This window comes from Alosa pseudoharengus, unplaced genomic scaffold (genome assembly GCF_046254945.1).
Source record: "Alosa pseudoharengus isolate Yale_2024_CS ecotype anadromous, Long Island Sound unplaced genomic scaffold, YU_APseudo_1.1 YU_APseudo_1.1_scf_9, whole genome shotgun sequence".
Taxonomy (NCBI): domain Eukaryota; kingdom Metazoa; phylum Chordata; class Actinopteri; order Clupeiformes; family Clupeidae; genus Alosa; species Alosa pseudoharengus.
Window position 1 is genome coordinate 10962270 of NW_027468881.1, and position 23890 is coordinate 10986159.

The window sequence follows — 23890 nt, forward strand, 5'->3', positions numbered from 1 at the left end:
GTGATGGTTCAGGAATATCTATCAACTGTGACCAATAATTAAGCCATTTGTAGCCTAAGTGATAGCCTACACAAATAATCTAAAAGTGATGTGGTTACATATTAGAAAAAAAAATAATAATTCAAAGGCAGGCCTATTCATGTTTTCAAATAATGTATTGACTAATGGCCAAAGGCTCTATAATGCTATTATTCATAGCTTGTCTTAAACCTAAACCTTGAGCAGTGGTGAATATAAATTTCAGTTTATGTGTGAGTGTGCACATGTGTGCATTTCTTTGAGTGAGAGTGTAGCCTCTATTAATGTGCTTAACTTTTTATTTGCCTTCACAAAGTCTTGACAAAATGGGTGATTAACTTTGATCCTGTGTGGGGTCTGTTGGCAGTGTGTGTGGAATCAGAGGTTTTGTTCAAAAGTACAGCTGATATGTTTGCCTTATTTTTATATCAATTTTTTATAGTTTTAACTATAAAACAACTATATGTTATAAGTTTACCTGTATGTATGAAGATACAACACTATACTAAATTCACCAGGCAGTAAGACTATTATTCCATCCCTAAGGGGACAGCACAACCCATATCCTCTTGAAGTTGCAAATGAAGCTTACATAGAGTTGAAGTATCTGGCTGTTAAACAGCTACTTTTGTAACACAACCGATGATCCATGACAATCGAAGGACACCATAACCTCGCAACCACATCACTTTGTGTATGTGCATGTGTGTTATTTTTTTAGGCCCAGGGATACTGTGATTTGGATGTCTCATTTTATGTGTATCAGACTTTCATCCCCAATGTGTAGCCTAGTGTGCGAGAGATTATCACTAACCAAATAAGAGCATTACTTCTGTTATTGTCATAAATTAAAATCATTGTGCATCGCTTGTAATATATAGTATTCTTTTTGGTACTGTTTAATATGGAACATAATAAAGCAAAGCTTACCTTTTCATGTCTGGCCAATATGTGAAGTTGTGAACGATCAGCCTAATATTTGTTCAGTTGAGGGAAAGACAAGGTATAAGTTATCTCAACCATAGGCCTACACACTCCATACCATTCGATGGCGCTAATGCTGTTGAACCTTTGGTTTACCTTTCACTAAGTAGGCTACATGGCGCATTCGCCGTTATGTTTAATCCTCTCCAGCCGCCGTAGTGTGTACAATGTCTGCCACAACATTATCTGAGTCATTTTTAGCCTACTATTTTGCAACGGCACGTATTGCTTTCATCTTTTTGGGTTCCCCCACATTTTGAAACGTCCTTATATTATTAGCACCAGGTTCTTAATTAATTCAACATCATACGACAGTTTAAGATTCACCCAATAATCTCTCAAGGTTGTGACATTTGATAGCTAGCTAGCATTAGCTGTCGTTTGCTAGTTACGTTAACACACCGGGTTCACATTTTGTTGTATTGGAGTGTATTGGTAATGCTAACAAATAGAGTTATCCTGGTTCAAGTAAAACATATTTTAAAATGGACCAGGCAAGTCAGGCGGACCTGTGGTTGGCCTGGATCGTGGGGCAACCAAACGTCTTTCTGGCACCCACTGTCCAAGAAACCATTTTCCACAACTTGCGGATTGTGTGGAAAAGCCCGTAGGATTCAGAAAAAGACCGACATATCTGAGAAAAAGCTGGTAAGTTACTGTTCTAGGTTATATCAATGTTGTTATAGCTTTGTCAGTCTATTTTAACACACGGTAATGTGGCAGGCTACTCAAAGACCTAACTGATATCCAAGGCTGTAGCCATAGTGAACATGTGGAGTAATATGTTTATCTTTTTAGTATTACATAGCCTTGTCACCCTTCACAAAAAGTGTATTTTGCACTGATAAAAGGACACTTTTCATTGTTAAAATCCAGTGCTAAGATTATGGGTAGTCAGACATCCGCTGTGGTAGCATTCCTGAGAAATATCAGTCCATTTCTAGTGGACAATACTCATCTTACTCACTTTACAATTCTATTGGTTTCTATGGACAGTATGTTTTCTCCAAGGATTTCCTAATATTTGAATGACTGTACCCCTTGCAGCTGATTATCAGTACCAGAGAAAGCAAAATAGGCCTAGAGCATCACCTGGCCATGGCCATGCTTCACTTTAAACATGCACCTTTCAGGGTAGGCCTATTCTTCATTCTTCATCTTCCAGACATAACCACCGGTTAAGAGGCCCAAAAAGTTATAGTTTTGTTCCGTTGCTCCATAGAATTAACAACCAAACCTATTGCCACTCATTCATATGGTTTTGGTTCAGTATTCTGTTTTGTTCAATGCTTATAGAACTGTAGTATGTTTGGATGAAGAAGAATGAAGAATACCCTGAAAGGTGCATGTTTAAAGTGAAGCATGGCCAGGTGATGCTCTGTGCCTATTTTTCTTCCTCTGGCACTGATAATCAGCCTTATTTCCTCCTTGCTCCTTCTATATTGAATATCTTGAATTTCCCCTGGGGATCAATAAAGTATCTATCTATCTATCTATCTATCTATCTATCTATCTATCTATCTATCTATCTATATCCCTGCCCAATTGGCATCATCATGTAGACTACTCTCACTCTCTCTTAGTCTACTCTGAATTAAGTATATATATTTTTATATTAAGTCTTTTGATCCCGTGAGGGAAATTTGGTCTCTGCATTTATCCCAATCCGTGAATTAGTGAAACACACACAGCACACAGTGAACACACAGTGAAGTGAAGCACACACTAATCCCGGCGCAGTGAGCTGCCTGCATCAACAGCGGCGCTCGGGGAGCAGTGAGGGGTTAGCGCACTTCAGCCGTGCCTACTGGTCTATGTGTACTTCTATTCACATAGTTTCACTAATGTGTGTGAAAAGAGACAATAATGTTGGAAGTTGAACAAAAAGGATTGTTCACCACAATGCTTAAAATGACTTGAAACTTCAAAGGGCTGTAGTTTTGGAACCATTAGTGATACAGATATACTATTTAAGATTTATGCATAGATTTGGTCTACAAACACCTGTGATTTTTTTTTTTTTTCAGATTTTTTTGGAGAGGGTGACCTGTGTGATTTGACATGCAATGACCTATTAACTTAACACTGTTTCAATGCTGTTCCTAGTTTCTGTTGTAGATATGAATTTAGTTAGATTAATGGCTGCAGAACACCACATTTGACCCAATACTAAGTTCAGTCTTTGAAAAGGCCGATGCTGATTACGCTGACGCTTGCTGATTGTAAATTTCTCTCCCGCAGACACGCTACTTTGTGGATTACCGTAGGGTGAGGTTTGTCGCTGGTTCAGGGGGCAAAGGGGCTTGCGCATTCCACAGTGAACCAAGGAAGGAGTGGGGAGGACCTGATGGAGGCAACGGAGGTGATGGTGGGAGTGTCATCCTCAAAGGTGAATGCTCTCTCAATGCTGTCATTTTTGTCTAGATACATGCTCTGGTCATTGTTAGAGATTGATATTCCACCATAGCTCCATAGCATGACTTCTGTTGGCATGTTGCTGTTTGGAATGGATGTGCCACTGAACAGATTATATAAATGAACATATCTTTGTGTGCCGCTGAGTGATCTGTGGTGTCCTGAATATCTTCTAGTAAACACACAGGTGAAGTCCCTGTCAACAGTATCGGCTGTATACTTAGGTGTGGATGGAGAAGCCGGAGGCAGTAAAAACTGTTACGGGCGCAATGGAAAAGCCACTTACATCCCAGTGAGTCCTCCTGGCTCTAATAAGACATTCCATCGATTTCATTGGTTATCACATGTGCAGGGCCTTTGTGACATACTTGTGACATTTTGGTCTTTGTGGGGTAGGTGCCAGCTGGTACTATCGTGAGAGAGATGGGGAAAATAGTGGCTGACCTGTCAACGCATGGTCAGGAGTTTGTGGCGGTTCATGGAGGGGCAGGGGGGAAGGGCAACCGCTTCTTCCTGTCCAATGAGAACCGCGCGCCCATGACTGCCACACCTGGGGAGCAGGGTCAAGAACGAGTTTTGCAGCTGGAGCTGCGCACCATGGCCCATGCTGGACTGGTGAGAGTCTGAAACGGCAATTGCAGTCCAAGTCAATCTCCTCTCAGAGTGAGATTTTGCCATGTACACTTGAAAGCCTATTGCACTTCCAAAGAATGTGCCCTAATAACTGTGCAGCTTTTTGCACAATATGCTATCAATGAGTAGTTGAACCGGTTTGTGTGTGGAGATGATGGTGTGTGCTGTTGATGGGCCATCCATTTGTATTTCCTTAGATAGTAGCTTTAAGCATTTTTAGATGGCATCATGGGCTCGTCTTCATGGAACTCTGTATGATCTTCAGGTCGGGTTTCCAAATGCTGGGAAGTCCTCCCTGCTCAGGGCCATCTCCAACGCCAAGCCAGCAGTGGCAGCCTACCCTTTCACCACACTCAACCCTCACGTAGGGATAGTCCAGTACAGAGACCACGAACAGGTGGCAGGTACGTCACACACGTTGTACTTCGAGTTTTTAAAGTTGTTATATCCTTCTCTTTTTGGAAACCTATCCTTCTGTGAAGTTTGTTGCAAGGCAATTTTTATCGTTCTCATTTGTCCTCGTTGTTTAGAAGGCTGGTGTGTTTTGAATTTACAGTCATGTTGGCCGCTTACGTGACCTTCCAGTTCTAATGAATGTGTCTGTGCTGTTTAAAACGGTCTTGTTTACTTCAGTTTGTTTCCCCTGTAATTGTTATCCTTTCTCCCCCATCTCAAACCCTCCCATCTGATTGCTGCTCTGGCCACAGTGGCAGACATCCCAGGCTTGATCCGTGGCGCTCACCTGAACCGTGGCCTGGGCGTGTCCTTCCTGCGGCACATCGAACGCTGTCGTGTCCTGCTCTTTGTTCTGGACCTCTCCGAGCCCGAGCCCTGGGCACAGCTGGAGCACCTGCGCTTTGAGCTGGACCAGTATGAACCGGGCCTCTCCCAGCGACCCCAGGTCATTGTGGCCAACAAACTGGACCTGCCCCAGGCACAGACGAACCTGGAGGCCCTCAGGGCACAGGTCCCCCAAAGGGTGATCCCTGTGTCGGCTCTGACGGGCCAGAACACGGAGGAGCTGATCTTGCACCTCCGAGAGCTGTACGATGGCTACCTGCAGACAGGAAATGGTTCCAGCGGGCAGCGGCCTCTTACGTGGTAGCTGGGCTGGGTCAAGGCACAGACATGGGCAAAACGTGAACATGAGGTCCCTATAAACTGAACAGCTCACACTACCTGTGGTTACTCCTAATCTTACAACCAGTGTACATCACTCAGGTGTGATGGATGAACTGTGTGCAGACATGCTAAATGGCTGAGCTGTACTGAAGGTCATTGTATCTGTGAGTGTGTGGGCACTTGTGCTTCTCAACAGCAGTGCTGATCCCTGATTAGTTCCTGTTTATCTGTTAAATGGATGGTATGACTTCAAAAAAAATAGAGCAAGCAATGCATGTTTCTATCCATCAGTAGACACTCTGGTTTCAGTCTATTCCCACAAATGAATGTTGTTACTTGCCATGGACTACAGCACTGTTCTATTGTTTGTATGGACTACTCGTAGAGATGTTTTGAGGCTGAAAGCTGTATAATTAAATATTTAACAAATAAATGTATATATTTTATGCACAGTTGTTTTACTAGTGGGTCTTGTCACCTCTCATTTGCAGATAATGAAGCTTTACTCATCAATTCTGACATTTAAAAACAATGTAGCTTTGATGTCACCACACCTTTGTGAAGTCATAGATGTTGTTATGCACATTTAATGTATGTCTCTTCTGACATTTATAATACACCCTACCTACCTTATCTATATGGTCATTGGCCATTTAATTAATGTAAATAATTACAGGTGTTTCTGATAATAGGGTCAGTATAATCAGAAAATACAACAGAAACTAACAAACAAGGAAAGGAGGAGCAGTTGAGCAATAGTTTACCATTCGTAGGTAAGGGAAATGGGTCATTCCGTGTCAAGTCCAGGAAAATGGTTGCTGCTCAGATTTCTCTCTAATATTTAGGTCCCAAAACTAAGACAATATTTTTGTTAAATTCCAATGTTTTCATAATTTTTTCACCCTTGATTATACCATTTTTACACTCTCAGAAAGGCCTTATATTGGAGGCCATGTTTAGGCATTGATATCTTGAAAAGTATTTTTCCCAGCCTGCCCAAACTTCGTAAGGTGGAAAACAGACATGTTCTCAGTATGATTGGACCGTTAAAGGTTTGCACTGCATGCCCATTAGTTTTATATAAGACCCTAGATATGTAACAAAATGCAAAACTGTTGACATTGAAGGTCTTCTAAACTAATTTTCTGTATCCACATGACACCAATTATTATTTTATCTGCCAATACAATACTTTATTAATGTTGAGCCAATATTTGAGGTCTCTGCAACAAATGAACATGAAGATAATAAGGATGAAACATGGTGTGATTGCATTTTTTCGTAATTTTCGTAGGACTAAAATGGTGTGTGGGGTAGCTAATAGGAACATCAACGTGGGAATAACTCAATTTATAGTCATTTTGTGTATAAAGTGCCAATGATGTACCTTGTTTCATTCATACATAAATGTACTTACTTGGTTATATTGTATACCAATGGGTTTTCATTCTTGTCCCTGAGTCAGAACAATGATTTTGACTATCTATGGTACAGCATCGGCACTTTGTACACTAAATGCCCATACACTGAGCTACTTTCACATACCAGTAGATTTTCAAGTGCCTACTAGCTACCCCACATACCATTTTCATCCTAAGAAAATACAGAAAAACACAACCTCCCTGTGTCTAATCCTTAAAATCTTCAAGCCCATTATATTTAGAGAGCTCATATATACAACATTAATAAAATATAGTTTATACTACCCTTAATATCACTCTTTTTGCACTTTTTTCCAAATCTAGGGCCTTGTAGAAAATCAATGAAAATTCCATACAAACTTTTAATGGTTCAGTCATACTGAGAACATGTTTGTCTTCCACCCTAAAACTTTTGGGCAGCCTATAAATAATACTTTAATTAATGCCCAAACATTGCTTCCCAGAAAATGTGATTTTCAGGCTGTAAAACTGATGTAATTTCAAGGGCTGCAAATAACATGAAGACATAATGCCCTGAAGGGTGTTTCTCTACACCATTGTTCATGTTTGTTTTTCTTTTTTTTTTTTTCAAAAGCACAGCAGGGTAGCGTGGTGTTTGTGACTGTTTATGGTCATAGCGGGGCAATGGGGCATGTTTTTGTGTTGCTGCTGACTGGACTGTCAGCAACACAAGGGGAGGGGCTACAGGCAGGTCAGCCAGCACAATCATCAGAGGGCTCTCACCTTTTCAAAGTAAACAAACAAAAAAAAAAAAAAACAATCCCAAAGCAAGGGAGCAGTCGTGGACGTTGAGTAGATCACGTCAAGAGATGTGCAACTGGAGAAGAGTTTCTCTGTTCTGCTAATATAGTTAGCCATCCCCTAAAGGATACTTTTGTTCATTTTCCAGTGATCTAAGTCCAGAGCAGTGACCACCATCAGTTCCCCGACGGTAAGCGAGAGGGAGCGAAGGGCAGGTGAAAGAGTAATGGGTGGGGTGGGGGCCGGGGAGGGTGGATGCTTGTTCATTCTTTACGTCACAAGTTCTTTGTAGCTGACTGGCCATCACACAGGGGGGAATGGGAGAGAGGAGAGTGATCCGAGGGCCAGCACAGAGATGCTGTGTCACGGGTTCCCCTTTTCATCATTCTCCCAGAGGAGGACGAACAGAGAGGAAAAGGAAACTGACGTCACAGGGAGAGGCGGCAGTTCCTGTGCCGGATGGTGTTGTCTTTAATTGAATGCAGTGCAGCACAAAAGTGCCCCTAGCGAGATTCGGGCTCTTCTTTTTACATTGTCTTGAATGCAGCAGCAGTTGCTTGCAAATTTATGGACTCCAAAGCACTTTTCTGGAGCACAGCATTTTTTGCAGTGTCATTTTTAAAGAGGGAAGGCCAACACTGCTTTTACTTTAATGGGTAGACACTCTAGATTTTTTTTGTCTTAACAGTTAATGGTGTTTTTCATAGAATGAGTAATTTGAATCCTATTGTTTCTCATTTTCCTTGGCAGATCAGCATGCAAGAGAAATGGATGATGAGATTGACAGGAAAGCCAGAATTCTGTGGGATTATCTCAGTCTAAATCAGACCTTGGAGAAGGTACATAATACGATATTTTCTATTTCTATGATGGTGAATTTACAGATGTGCCATGGAATAGCAGAAACACCTGGGTGACACTTTACTTGGATAGACTGCCTACAGGCACTTTATAGATGATTTGTTGAAATTCAAGTTCAGTTCATTACTGAACATGACCTTAACCAAACCAAACACCTAACCCTATATAGTTAGTATGTTTACAGATTTACAGTTTGTTTATAATCACAGCATCTGTAGACGGTCTGTAGGAGACCATCAAGTTGATCAACACCAGAACCATATCAATAGAATAACGATATTGTAAAACACAGTTCTTGTATCAAATAGGTTGCTCTTCATACACATAATAGCCTAGAGATTACATTTATGCTTCTCCCAAAAGGTTGCTCAGATGAAATGTCAAATATGTCACTCCCAAATGTTTTTTCTTCAGTTGGTGGATGCCTACTGTATATGTAGTAAATTATATTAGATTACCTCAAGGCAAGGAAAGGCTGTGATCATTGTATTTAAAGGACAACTCTGGTCTCTGAACAACCCAGGGTCTATTTTTGGATGATAACGAGTGTACACTTTTGTTGGTGACCAAATTGATGTTAATCAGAGTAGTTTTGAGTAAGACCATAATATGCATTTACAACAAAACATAGCAATAGCCTTGGGGGCCAGCTTGATACATCAAAGTAAATCGGTATTTCAAGCCTCTGGCTGACAAGGCTCAAAATAGCATTACACATCTGTGATGCTGTGGAGCGGGTCCCTACAGACAAACGGAAGTCATTTTAATTTTGTAAGTGTACATCTTGCTAGGAGAAGTCCATACAACAAATGAGACAATAGCTACAGTACATACGGAGGAGAGTTTGTTAATCTACTTCTATGAACTCTCTTCTCTTAAGATGGCAGGGACCACCAAAATAGTCATACAAAAAAATACACTGACTGAACAAACTATCCTTTAATATACCCTTTCTTTTCACTTACAAGATAAAAATACTTCAGTACAAAAGAGATGCATTTCCTGAAGGAAATACCAGTGCATGCAAAGCAACGGTTTATTTTTTCAATTCAGTGCAAAGTGCAATTCAGTGCACTGAGAGAATGACCAACAAAGAACAGTTGAATGATGAATATATTAGTTAAGCGGGGATCACACTGGCCAGCGGTAAGTGGCAGATTTCCTATTGTTCTCTATGGTTCGATACAGGAACAGTTGCAGCGCTAGCGCAACGCTAGCGTTGAACAAGCTAAGCGTTGAACTTGGTTCAACTTTCAAAGCGCAACACAAGCATATTCAATAGAGCACCAAAGCCATTATGTCACATTGTCCAGGCAACCAGATTTTCTGTTCTAAACAACCAAACCTAGATGCCGTTTTTCTATTGCTTCACTGTGTTCTTTCTTTGAAAATGAGAATAAATTCATTTCAAGAGGAGAAAATCACTACAGATCGAAACATGATTGCACTCAGGAGCGACAGCGGTTTGCATGACATTAGTTTCAGTTTTTAAATAAAAAAAATAAAGACGATCTATTCTCAATAATTGCTTCAATCATCGGAAAAGCAAACTGCTTGTCATACGCGAAAAAACATTCCATTTCTAGAAAACTTTAGTCTGGCCTAGTATTCCTTGTTGTTAATTTGGTTTATGTAGAACATGTGACGTCACACTTTGGTACTCTATCGTCAGTATAGATAATAGAGTACCAAAGTGTGACGTCATGTTTCCGTATTCCATGAGTTAGGATGGGTGAGAATGAGTACAAGTGACTGAAAGTGATTTTAAGGAGTATGAATATTTCTTTGCATGTAGTTTAATAATATAGAAAAAGCATCCAAAAAACAAGGACGTTGCTTAGCATGGACTGTAACTACAAAATGAAACAACAGTTTCATGAGTGTCAGCTGGACTTAGGCCGCAGCATACAGTGGGAATAAGGATATGAGTGCAGTGCACTCTGCAACCGGGTACAAGGACAAGGCCACCACCCTAACTTTCAGTGACTGTTGTCCATCTTAGAGTGATGTGATCATTGGACTTGGCTGCCACGATACGAGAGTGGCAGAGAGATCAGCTGAGCTCTTCCTTGAGGGGTTTGCTCCATGGCTGCTCTTCACCGGTTACCTCGGCAACCAGACTGCAGGTGAGATCCACCTGTAACAATAGTCCTGTTAGCATATTTACATTTGAGGCATATGGCACTAAAATGATTGCCATAGTAAGGGCAGCCTTGGCCTACTGGTTAGGGCTTCGGACTTCTAACCGGAGGGTTGCCGGTTCGAACCCCGACCAGTAGGAACGGCTGAAGTGCCCTTGAGCAAGGCACCTAGCCCCTCACTGCTCCCCGAGTGCCGGTGTAGCAGGCAGCTCACTGCGTCGGGATTAGTGTGTGCTTCACTTCACTGTGTGTTCACTGTGTGCTGAGTGTTTCACTAATTCACGGATTGGGATAAATGCAGAGACCAAATTTCCCTCACGGGATCAAAAGAGTATATATACTTATATATATATAGTTAGTTATGCCTATCCCCTCCCTTCAAAGTGTTGTACACACACTAATGCTGTTATCACATCTTGCAATATAATTTGAAATACTTGTATATTAAATATAGTGTGTAGTGAAATATAATTGCTAAGTATAGTGGCTTTATGGATCATAAAGATATGGATATACCTTTTCTTGTGCAACACAATCATGCATTTTTGCATTTTGTGATTTTTTTAAAAAAAAACATGTTTTTTTAATTATAAATCATTATAGGTAGAAGCCTTCAACAACTTAAATCATCAATCATTAATTTATCAAGAGTAGATCCATTGTATCCCTTTGTAGTTTGTAACTGGTCCTTTTCACACATCTCGTGTGTTTGTGCGCGTCCATCAGGCGTGTGGACGCGTCCAGAGGCGGAGGTGTTCCTCGATATCGCGTGCGGAATGGGAGTCCCCCGCAGCAGCATCCTACTAGAGACTGCAGCAACCAACACCGGACAGAACATCCGCTTCTCCTACCAGGTCCTACAGAACAACAATGTCCCGGGTAATATAACCTGTCCTTGAGTGCTCAGTTTACATCCGGCTCTATCTGATGAAGTTGTATCACCTGGTGACCACTAGGGGGAAGTGTAGGACAGTTTTTTTTAACGCCTTAAACACCTTTTCAAAACCAGTCTTATTTTTTCCAGAACTTGTACAAACAATTTACAATTTACACAACATGCAAAAAAGCACAAATCTTCTGCAAAATGAAGCAATGCATTCAAAACTCAACAAAAATAGTGTCCTAGACTGCAAACTTGTGCTAGAAGGTGTTCTCTGGTAGCTCTTATTTGTCAGTAAAATAGTAGAAAACAGCTAGATGTAATCACAGTCTCAGTTGACTCGTTTGAACATAGTATTACATTTACATTTACGTTTATTCATTTGCTAGACACATTGATCCAAAGCGACTTACAGCAGTTGGCAGGCTACTTCTGGAACAGTGTAATGCATTGTGTTATCAAGAGGTTGGAAATCTGACTCCCATCTCTTCAAACCAACCACTGAGGAGTGTAATTGTCTCAATTACATTACTGCAGACACAATTGGTACTACATTCTCTAAAGTCTAAACAACTCTAAACTCACCTATAGGCCTTACCTGACTCAATATGATAACCAGCTCAGTTTCTACTCAAAGCATAGCTGTCAACCATCCCATTTTTTTAACTGTTGTTCTGGTCCCTACCGTAACTTTTTAACTGTTTTTCCATTTTAATATTTTCCCGTCAAATATCCCATGATTTAATACTCTCATAACATTAACCCTATACCTGACCCAAAAATTAAATGTTTGCGGCAGATTTGCAGCAAACGTGTGGTTGTTGTTGGTTTGTTTGGGAAATAAATTAGTTCACTAGAACAGTGGTTTTCAAAGTGGGGGCCGCGAGGGGGTGCCAGGGGGGCCTCAGCAAGTTGGAAGGAATAATTTAAAACATACCTATTACTATGAGGGTTGTTATACAATGCCATTATAATAATGTGAGGCATATCTTAACATTATATTTCCCATGATAATGACTGGGAATAATAGTAGAGTGATAGCTCTCATATAGCAGAAAGCCCCAAATACAATTTTTACACACTGTATGCTCCATCACGAAGTGCTTGTGGCTAAAATAATTATTAGGATTATCTTAATGTATTTTTACATTTGCCGTAGTATTGTTGATTGGCTTAATAACACATCAAGGGGGTCCTTGGCCAGAACCTAGTGGTATTTGGGGGGCCTTGTCATGGAAAAGTTTGGGAACCCCTGCACTAGAAGATGTTGCAAGAAGTTTGCTAATGTTGGCCGCTAGAGGCAAACTTCCAGCAAAGTTCGGGCAACAATGAGAAGTTTGCCACTAGTGGCAAATGTGTTCGCCAGTGATTTACCACCACACTTCCAGTCAAACTTCCAGTGAACTTCTGATGACAAACCTAAATTACATGACATAGCTGCAACATAGCCAAAAGTTAACCGCAGCTGTTAGCCAGAAACCTAATTTGCATATAGTGAAAATATGACCTTATTGCAAATTTGCGGCAACAACTTGTTCAAACCTCAAATATTTGCTTGAAGGCGACCTTGGAGTGATAATAGCCTATTTAAAGGTTCTCTAAGAGATGTTAGGCGGTTTCTAAGCTAAAACATTTTTTGTCTAATACAGAAAACATCTTCTCACAATCCGCTAGCTGCCTGTGCCCTGAGGAAATCACCCTTATTTTCAATACTCAGTGTTGACAGCTGTGACTCAAAGTCCTCTAAAGGTGATGATGGAGCAACTTTCTGAGGCAATATAATCAGTTTCCCCTTCTGATGATTAATTTTCTCCAGAAAAACAGCTATCGCCCAAAATCAAACGGGAACATGCCAGAACAACAACAGTCAGGAACAGCGCAGCATTGCTCAGAGGGGTTCTTTGTCTATTATACTAGCTTAAGTGTTCAGTACCGTCACACTGGTGTGATGGGAATGTTGGGAAATGAAAGTTCTAAAAAATATCTGGGTTCATTGAATTCAACATAGAATTTTAGGACCTTCAATTGTTGCGGAACGGAATCTTATGTTAGAATGTTCAAAAACCTACACCTTTAAGGTTAAAGTCACTTTGGATAAACACATCTGCTAAATGATTCATGTAAATGTATTTAAAGAAACAGAAACAATGAAAGATAACTGTTCGGACAAAAAATGTTTTGTAAGTACATAAGTACGTAAATTGGAACACAGTGGTAGTATTGATAAATTAAACATTACATTACAATACATTAAAGAGGGAAAATACTTAACCATGTTAACGCAAGTACCTCAAGTACATTTTTGACTGAGCAACTTTCATTTGTACTGGAATAATATTTGACAAGGTGTATCTCTACTTTGACTGAGGTAAAGGAATTGTGTACTTTGTCCACAAAAACACACCCTAAATTCATTTGACATGTTTGAGATTTATTTCCAGAGAAGGTAATTAAAGACATGAATTCAGTCAAGCATGTCCTGTGTGTGATGATAAATAAAGTCTCAGACTCAAGTGCAGTTTGGTTCTGTTTACTTAGCGAAGGTACAAGTCCACAATCCAAAGAGTAGCCGACAGCAAGCCAAGGTCAGTTACACAGGGAAATCCAAAGACAGGGCGAACAATCCAAAACGTAATCCAAAAAGCTTGGTCAAAACAGACAGGCAAGGTCTAAACTGGAAAAAGGCTAAACAGGTAACTCTCAATGAATAACTACAAACACGGCTTAGTAGAGTTCATACAAACAATACCTCACGTCGAGGCAACAGATACAAAGTCCTTTTATAGAGCAAGTCTACTAATTGGATATCAGTCACAGGTGTCAAAACTCTGGGGAGGCCGTGCAAGACTGGAGTGGGCGTGTCTGTTGCTGTCCAGAATGCTGCAGCGAGTCAGGCCTTACACTGTGGATTTGTGCAGCAGATATTGTTTGTAAGACGTTGTAAGAGTGTTACGAGAAGGCCGAAGCGCAGCATCTAAACCAAAGCTACGTTGTCTAGGGCAGTGGTTCTCAAATGGGGGTACGTGTACCCCTGGGGGTACGTGAAGGCACTCCAGGGGGTATGTGAGATTTTAAAATATACATACATATATTGATATTTATCAGTTCCAAAGTTTATTAAATTAGACACTGATGGCACAGTGCTCTGTTTTAAGTCTTTTTTTCTCAACTAAAAATGCTTTGCGCTGGTTAGTAGGTACTTGGCTGAAAAAAATATTTCACAAGGGGGTACATCACTGAAAAAAGGTTGGGAACCACTGGTCTAGGGTATGTTTATAGCTGACCTCGGACCGCACCGTAACCTAAAAGAAAAGCTAGAACTAACCTACACACTGGCATTATAGTCCGGTGGACAGCCCATAGAGCCCCATTGTGGACCCGGAAATGTTTAGTATACCAAAGTTTTATGATGGAAATATATAGTATGGGTTCCCAGCATGCAGAAACTGCCGGATGCTAATTTGCATATGTTGGGCAATTTTTGTAATTGAGCTAATTAGCATAAATTAGCATAATAGCCTATATTGATCATATTATAAGAGCTGCTTGGCCAAAATGGACAATGTTAGTATGTTTTAGGGGTTACTGGAGATGCTGAGTCCATACCTGACATCTTCAAGATTCAAAATCACTATTTAAACTTGGTTTGGTCACATTTTACTCTCATTAAGCTGATTTTGCTGAGTTTTTTGGTACAATTTAGACCGATTTTTGGAGGATAGGGCTGTAGCGATATACAGTAGGGCTGTAACGATACACCAACCAAACAATTCGATTCGTATCACGATTCTTGACCCACGGTTTGATACGAACCTCGATTTTTCTTTTTTTGGATGGGGGGGGCTATACATTTCAATAGCCTACCTTAAAATACCAGAGGATTACAATGTAATATATCTGTATTATTTTATATCTTGATATAAAAAGAGAGATTACTGAATGTCTGATATTTATGACAGCACACTTTATGCAGATAGCCTATAGCTTAGGCCTACTATTTCTATTACAACTTTACCAGATTCAGCTGTCTGGTTGAAGCCTGGAAATATTGTAAACAAAGTAGCATAGTTGGCTAGCTTATCATAGTCTACTGATTGGACTGTTCAGTTTCCTCATGTGTGTTTAAGGTAATACTGTTCTCCTTGGGACAAGCCTTTTGGGAAACATTGGTATTGAGATGATCATTCAGTTCTCCCAGAATCCCCAGCGCGAAACATCGTGGGAATCTCAAGCACAGTCCAGCACGCTGGCGTGACACAGCTACCCCAACAAGCCATTGCCATCCTCGGCGCGGGAGTTCCCACATTCAGTCCAGCAAAGTCTCTGGCACTGCCACACAGCAGGTGGGGTGCACACACCGCAGGAGCCCTACTCACCCTGGGGAACCACAACCACCAGCGGCCCAATGCGGGGCGTGCTAGCAGTCACCTGGTCTGTCGCCTCTCGTTCCCAGCTCCCTTCAGAGAACGCCCTCAGGTCGCACTTTCGCAGTGTGCACATTCCCACATCCCACATCGCAGTGTGCACATTCCCACAACCACCAGCGGCCCAATGCGGGCGTGCCTGCAGTCACCTGGCCTGTCGCCTCTCGTCCCCAGCTCCCTTCAGAGAACGCCCTCAGGTCGCACTTTTGCAGTGTGCACCACTGCAACATTCCTCCAACACCTGGCGGGGCCTAGCCTCCGCTGCCACAGACTCCCCGGCGCTGAGCACCGTAACTGGCACTGCACCTCCGATGCTCCACTCCGTCGTCTCGCCAGTCGGGGCAGCAGACTGCAGTTCCATCGCAGCCGGACCACGCTGCACACGGCTACAGCTACCGACGTTGGCGTCCCTCCTCTGCTGCCTTGTCGCAGAGCTGTCCTCCGCTGTTCCGGCCACTCCACACCGCCACGATCGCTCCACACCGCCTCGTGCCATCGGATTTCACACAACAAACTTTTTCCCCCTTATTTTTCTAAAGAGCACCGGCGAACAGGCCGACTCTAACAGGCTCCGCCAACCGTCCGTCCTCAAGGCACCACCTCCTTGCCGCTCCACCTCTGCTCTGCTCCGCAGCCAGGGCCACCGCCAACTCCAGCCTAAAGCTGTCCGGCGGGGGCAGGGGCTCAAGGTCTTCTCTCAGTGAAGTCAGCGCCCAGGCCAGCGTCATTACCTTATTTTCCAAGGCCGCTTCCTCAGACCGCTCTCCCAGTCGCATGAAGTCCTTCTCCGCCGTGGCCACTGCATCGAGATCCAGGCCCAGGTGACGGCTGGTCTCCTCCCGCGGCTTCTACTGAAGGCCTCTGTAAGCTTTTTAGTACCCCTTACAAGGGCTCTCTTCGGATCCTTTTGCTTGGGCCTCCACCTAGCGGTGAGCATGGACGGATTATGAACTTTCGGGCCCCTGGGCCCAGATGTATTAAGGGCCCCCCATTAATTGTCGCATATGTGGAGGGGGGTTTCGGGGTCCTTCCTCAGAAATGTTTTAATTTGTTTGATGTGATTTCCTGTATTCTGGTGCATTTTGGGGAGGGCCAATACTAAATTCAATCAGATTCATAGCCTACATCCTGATGTGTCGATATTGAGGCAATGATTTCATGCAAAGGCTTGGGCTTCAGGGCCCCCTGACCCCTCGGGCCCCTGGGCCGGGCCCGGTAGGCCCGTGCAGTAATTCATCCCTGGCGGTGAGGTCTCCCACTCCCGGCTCCTCCAATACTGAAGACACTGTCTCCTACAGAACGCAACTTGCTCCTCCATGGAAAACGTGCCCATCTACAGGTGCTGCTTTGGAAAGCCGCAGACCGTCCTGATCCACCGGCTGTGGATATAACCGCTTTTGGAGGGAGTTAGAAGACAGGTATGAAGAAAGGAGAGGAACTTGCCCACCCTCGATTCAAGTCCTGTTGCTCCTCCTGATTTGTTAGATGTTATCAGCTGTAACTGCAAAGCTGGGTTAAAACTGTGTATACATATATCTGGAAAGTGCAGCTGTGCAGCTGCAGGCCTGGCCTGTACTAATTATTGTTTCTGCAAAGGCAGTGATGTTACATGTGGCAATATATTTACACAGCAAAAACAGCAGAAGGACAGGAATGAAGAGTCTGGAGAAGATGGCGACAGGACAATGGATGAGGACAGTGAGGAGTAGTAGAGGCTAGTTCTTCCCTTTGTTACTCAATTGTGAGTCACAGCAGAGGGCCAGTGAATAGCTATTTCCAAAATGATTGTGGAATTCAGAAATAACTTGAGGATCCAAATTATTCCTAAACACTGAACATTTTTATCCTCCAAAAATCCGTCTAAATCGCCCCCAAAAACTCAGCAAAATCAGCTTAATGAGAGTGAAAACGTGAACAAACCAAGTTTAAATAGTGATTTTGAATCTTGAAAATGTCAGATATGGACTCAGCATCTCCAGTAACCCCTAAAAACATACTTACATGGTCCATTTTGGCCAAGCAGCTCTTATAATATGATCAATATAGGTGATTATGCTAATTTATGCTAATTAGCTAAGTTACACAAATTGCCCAACATATGCAAATTAGCATCCGGCAGTTTCTGCATGCTGGGAACCCATACTATATATTTCCATCATAAAACTTTGGTGTACTCAACATTTCCGGGTTCACCTTTCTGTCCACTGGACTATTACGTGATGTAAAGACGTGGAAGTAGAACCTACCGTGTGTGGGTGCAATGTGTGTTGTGTCAGCTTTGGCAGAGCTCCAGCGATAGGTCACTTACCTGTGGCTCTCGCTGACCCGGTATAGCTCTCTTTCAACGCGATAACGAACAGCCCAAGCTTTGGTTCCTAGGCTGAGTTCAGTTGTGTGTGGTGGTTTTAAAATCCAAGCGAACAAAACAGTCCAAGGCCACATTTACACATAGCCGGGTAACATCGTGCACACAACATTGTTTTCAAAAAACTTGTCATTTACATCAACCCGCATAAATACGCTGTTGAGCGCCATAATAACTATGCCAAACCTATGGATGGCAGTGTAGGGAAAGGAATAAAGCCATGCTGGCCAATCAAAATCCTTAGAATCGACACCAACGACTAACACGAGCAGTAAAAATGCTGACCTCCGTGCGATCCTTCGCCTCTGCTCCTCCATGTCGAGCAGTTGTTGCAAATGCAAACAGGCCAGAAGCGTTTGCACAAAAGTAAAAATTAGTAGCACCTTAACAGCATCCATGATAATCCTGATCAGTAGCCAAAGAAACTGTAAACATCAGGCGCTCACATGACGTTAAGGATTTTCTGGCGCATAATGTGACGTTTAAGAAGCTAAAACGCCGTTTATCCCCGTTGACACGGCAGCACATAACCGGCGTTATCAGAAATCTCCACTTTGGCCGGAGGTTTTGGAAATAATCGTTTTCTGTGATAAAAACAGGGTTTTGGTGTAAACGAGAGGCCAAACCGCAGGGAAATATCTGCGTTTTCCTTCGTGTAAATGGGGTCCAAGTTTGCCGTACTCACAACAGGCAAAACGCTCATGAGGGGAAGCACAGGCCGCTAGTCTTTCTCATAGGCCTGCAAAACTAATTGTGAGCCCAGGACTTAGGACAGGTGTCCAATTTAACCCATAGACTGTATATATATACAGTATATATACAGTCTATGATTTAACCTAATTAGCCACAGGTAGTGACATCACTGAAGCCCCGCCTGTAAGTCAGTGCTCACCCTACCAAGTGACCCTAACCTATCGTAACACTAGCTTACACTGTTCCCACATAGAGGGAGGCAGACATCATGCGGTCAGTTGAGGCTGGCCACTGCAGTGTGTGGGTGGATATTGAATGTAGAGTTTTTTCATTTCCTGTGTGATTTGTCTACATCAGCTTTTCCTGTCTCTTCCTCCAGTCAGTAAGCTGATTCTAGTACAGCAGCCTTTCATGGAGCGAAGAGTCATGGCTACCTTTCTCTGCCAGTGGCCCGGACCAGAAGGACACACTCACACCATCGTCACTTCACCCCGCTTAGACATGGCTTCGTATCCCAATGCCAGTGTGGGCAGCAAACATGATCTCATCTGCTACATGCTTGGTACTTACTTCCAACACAACACAAACTAGAACTTGACCTGTCAGCAGGTGTCAATAGGCAGGGCAAGGCAAGGGAATTTGTTTTATATAGCAGATTTTAATACATATAGGTAGGTACTCTACATAAACAAAGGGGAAAACAGATAAAGACAAATACAATTGCTTACATAGAATAGAATAATGAAAAACATTGCAATAAGAGTTTTACTATGTGAAGAATAGTGTGTTTCTTGAGCTGTTGTCATCTGATGAGAGAGCCTGGTGTGTTTATGTGTCATCTGCATAACTATGGTAATGAATTACCCCATTTACATTTGTTTTTATATAAGTCTTGGGTGATTAGATCCCAAGAGGTCAGTTCTTAATACAAGTGTAAATAGCCATTGCATTGTGATCCAATCGCTCAAACCACTCGCCGAGATAGTCAGGCATGGACGCATGTGACCACTTATCCTGTGTAGCGTGAACACTAATGCGTCCTGATGCGTCCCGGACAATGGGAGTTCTAATGAATGTGGTGTTGGCAGTAACAGAATCTAAACAGAAGTGCTCAGCATCATCTCTGGTTGATCAAAAGTTCTGAGTTCAAAAAGTTTGTGAGTTGTAAAGAACTTGCTAAATTATTGAGGTCTCTTTTTAAGAGTGGCTTAATGACAGCTATTTTTAGTGATTACATGAAAATTACTGTAGTAGGCCATTGACTACTGGTAACAGGTCAGTCAGAAAAGTCAGATGGCAGTATATCAAGACAACATGGTTTAAGATACTGAACAGTTTCCTCTAGAGTTTGCGTCAGTAGTGATCTCAGTACACCATTCTCTTTTGTTGATGTCTTTTTTCTTTCTTCCTATTCTTTTAGGGGTCCTTAAGCGAATCCGAGACTACCCACAAAAGGGATTCCAGGTTAAGCAGGATATTTCACCCGAGGCCATGCAGGCATACCAGTGGTTCCTAGAGACAGGTTATCGTCCACACTCCAGATAGACCAATACCTAAACACACCAAGCTTCAGTGGTAAATGATGTCCTTCATCAATAAAACGACTGGGATGGTATTTCAGAAAGCGCTCTGACCCTTGACCACATCATAGTTCATAAGAAGAGGGTAATTCCTAAAGTTTCCAGAGCAATGTTTTATGAAAAGTAGGACAATGAAATAATGTCAAGTGTGAAGACTGTGTGCAAATTAAGGCTACACGATTTGGAGAAAATATATATTTTTCAGACAGATATTGTGATTGCGATTTGATTTGTGATATTTTTGAAAGTCAAGCTTCAAGCCTAATTTCACTTTTTAAGTTGGGCCACTTCTAATTGGTGAGCATGCCTTGTGCATGAGAAGCACAACACTCCTGTTAGGTGAGCTTCATTGTCTGTCACAGTCAAAGGCTGCATTAAGTCTGCATGGTAAATATGACTCCATTCTGTTAGTATCGTTGCCATCAGATAAGTCATGTTAGTGTTCATACAACAAATGTATCTCTGTATATAAATAAGATATAGATTTATTCATACATCATTTATGTATTGATCCCATAACAAAGTTTAAAGTTTTTTTTTAAAGTTTCGTTTAAGTTTCGCAAATTCACCTATCTATTCACACCGAGATTGCAACAATATTTTTTTTTACACAAGATTAAGTGCTTTATCCCTTCATCTGTTATGCATTATATGATAAAATGTTTTGCTAACCAAACATTTTTGCAGATTTTGACTTTAGAGTCATGTTTCTGTAATCTTAGATTACTGACCAATAGTCACCTCCTTGCCATGTTCACACTCTGGCCGTTTTAAGGGTAAATTGCTTGCATGAGGTGTGAATCCAGCTGTTAAGGTAGTTGCTTTATTTGGTATCTGTACACAGATAGGCAGGCACCAAAAGCCAGGTGTATGCACAATAGCAGCCCTGTATATCCGTATCTGCTGTGCAAATGTATGCAAATGTTTTCAAAATCAAAAAAGTATGTGAAGAGATTCCACCTCTTTGCCACCCTTGTGTTACTGAATGATAATACAAAACAGTATGTATTGCATGTATTGCAAGTAAACCAGAAGAGTATTAAATCCATTTTTTAAACCATAGAAAAATAATAGAAATTAAATGGCACTTTGTTTATTGCCAAATATTAAAGGATCATGTCACAAATTCATATTGAACTAATTTAATATATGGAACATATTCACTGTTGCATTTAAATAACCTCAATTATATTCCATTGTAATAGCCTTCATGTTCATCATCATGTCCTGAATCTTCATCATCTTGACCAACTGGGCTGATGTTTTAAAGAATTTTTTTCTCATTTTACAGCTGTCCTCATATGAATTGTTGCATTTTACAGAACTGTGAATTTAACTCTTCAGCCTTATGTTGTTTTGTATTCACTACAACCACCCTGTAAAATAAGGGGACAGAAATCAAGCACGACTCATTTTCTTTCGTTTGTGTGTGTGTGTGTGTGTGTGTGTGTGTGTGTGTGTGTGTGTGTGTGTGAGAAACCTGTGGTTGTACTCTGTAACAACTGGCTCGGGTTTTCAAAAAGGTTTGGCCTTCAAAAGGCAGCCAGTGGTGTGAACTTAAAGTTAAAGTTGGCTGGTATTTAGCAGATTCTTTCATCCAAAGCAACAAGGACTCACAATGGCGGGTTTGAGATTTGAACTTGGGTCCAGATTCTATTTCATGTTGGTATTCTCATCCTCGGTTGATGTCTAGTAGCCCTACAACCTGTCAGTATTAAATGCTACTTTTATAGTTGTATCAAATTGTTATATTCCATAATATGCATTTCAATCATTGACCATTTATGATCATTATAAGGACAGTCATGCTATATTTTAGACTTTCACATTCATAACTTAAACAAAAAAGTAGTCGTTGGGGTTGCTGCGGCACAAGTGTCCATATCATCGGTTCCAAGTGCCCATGAGGACTCAGGTTCAAATCTCACCCCATCTCTCTCTCTCTCTAAAGGCAAAAAGACCCAAAATATGCTTTAAAAAAGGTAGTCTATTTGTTTGATTACTCATCAGAATGAGGATAAGTCTGAGGGTGACATTCTTCATTCTTGGAAGGGCTGCCAGGAATATCCTCAAGGGGATAACAGTTTCCACTCCTGTTCTTTAGAACCAGCAGGGTTCTCGAGTATTGCGAAATGGGCGTGAGACACACGCAATTCAGCAAGTTCACACGCTCACACGCCGAGAAGTTCACACACTCTCATGCAGAAAAAATACTATGTCAAGGTATCCACATAATTAATGGACGAGGCACAGGCATACGAGAGAATTTCTCGCATGGTTCAGAAGTAGCTCACCGCTCATAAATAATGATCACCTGACATCAAATAAAATGATAACCCGAATAAATGATCACCTGACATCCAATCAAAAAATAGCATTCGTTGTATCTGGTTAAAATTCCAAAATAGGTGATCCTGCAACCTTATGCCTATTGATGCGCAAACACAAGGAGTGCAGTCAAGTTGAAAGTGAAATAGCCAGATCAGATGAAGCATTTTGCTGTACAATAAGCTGTTCCCGAGTAATCCAGTTTTGAAATTACAGCACATTTCTACACAGTCTTTGGTCTGCAATTCAAATGTAATAGCAACCCAAAATAATGAATTGACTGTCTTTATCAAAGAATCAAAAGTTGGTCTTGGCATGCACAGATCAGCTGTGCTTTTGGATACATGGCATCCGCACATATGCAAGAACAGGTTATTTCAGGTGACAAATGCAGAGGAGTATTACCAGAAGGTACATTCTACATTCAAGTTATTTCTACTGGCATGCTTCCTGTGACACCAATGCAAAAACACAAATAATTTGTCCTTGTGTGGCAGGGAAGGTAACAGGTATAGCACTAGGACCCAGAGGAGGAACAGTGTCTATATAGAGGTGTAGGAGCTTACCTGGGTCTTTCTTCCTGGTCTGAAACACACCTGAGCTTTGAGAGCAGCTGAGGCCTGCATTTGTTTGCTGTTTGAGTTGATTCATGTTTGGTGAGGACTAGGCTACAATCTTGAATTTCCCCTTGGGGATCAATAAAGTATCTACCTATCTATCTATCTATCTATCTACAACTTGGAGTGAGTGCTTAGACACATCAGCCAAGAAACAAGATTCCAGACACCTGCATGTGTCCAGAGAAGAAAACTGTCCCACCCTTGAACAAAAGTCTCATCATAGAAGGAGCCAACCACTGTTTTTCCCATATTTAAACCTTGTGGTCAATCAGAACTATTGTTTGTTACTAACCTTGTGCATGGGCCATTTTGTTTTACTTCTTTAAGTGGGTGTTGTGCTTACAGTAAAGGGGGGATCTGATGGTAGGCTAGTTATCTCACGTGTGATGTGTGGCGTGACTTGAATCACCTTGGCCTGTTGTGGTCCTTAAAGTGTGTTACTGTTGCTGTGGGCTGAATTGCCGTGTGCTGTGATACTGGTGATGTGATTTCTCCCCTTTTGGAGCTTACCTCCACTTCATCTCCCTGGTGTAGGACAGACCCATTTTCTTTAGTTCTTTTATTTTGTTTGATTTGATTGTGTCTGCAATAAATGTGTCAATAAAATCTTTATTTTTGATAGAACACGCTCTATTTCCAGTTT

The 23890-nt window shown here is 41.7% G+C and overlaps 1 protein-coding gene across 2 annotated transcripts; it reads left to right on the forward strand.

Annotated features, from left to right (window-relative positions):
• The first annotated feature begins 1160 nt into the window (after positions 1 to 1160).
• Positions 1161 to 20953, forward strand: mtg2 (mitochondrial ribosome-associated GTPase 2). 2 transcript variants are annotated; one of them, XM_076276670.1, is made up of 7 exons: positions 1161 to 1650; positions 3244 to 3391; positions 8106 to 8194; positions 10219 to 10342; positions 11084 to 11236; positions 19099 to 19281; positions 20140 to 20953. In XM_076276670.1, the coding sequence occupies exons 1-7, from the start codon at positions 1441 to 1443 to the stop codon at positions 20262 to 20264; spliced, it is 1032 nt and encodes a 343-aa protein (XP_076132785.1). In that variant the 5' UTR covers positions 1161 to 1440; the 3' UTR covers positions 20265 to 20953. The 2 variants fall into 2 exon arrangements, with proteins under 2 accessions (XP_076132785.1, XP_076132783.1); XM_076276668.1 differs by lacking the exons at positions 8106 to 8194; positions 10219 to 10342; positions 11084 to 11236; positions 19099 to 19281; positions 20140 to 20953 and adding exons at positions 3594 to 3709; positions 3814 to 4032; positions 4316 to 4454; positions 4758 to 5622.
• The last annotated feature ends 2937 nt before the right edge of the window (positions 20954 to 23890 follow it).

Bases quoted from the DNA above. Each gene is read 5' to 3' on its own strand.
- mtg2 (XM_076276668.1), top strand. From the start codon at position 1,441: ATGCTAACAAATAGAGTTATCCTGGTTCAAGTAAAACATATTTTAAAA. The intron at 3,710-3,813 runs GTGAGTCCTCCT...TTTGTGGGGTAG, and splicing joins GAAAAGCCACTTACATCCCA to GTGCCAGCTGGTACTATCGT. The intron at 4,455-4,757 runs GTACGTCACACA...CTCTGGCCACAG, and splicing joins AGACCACGAACAGGTGGCAG to TGGCAGACATCCCAGGCTTG.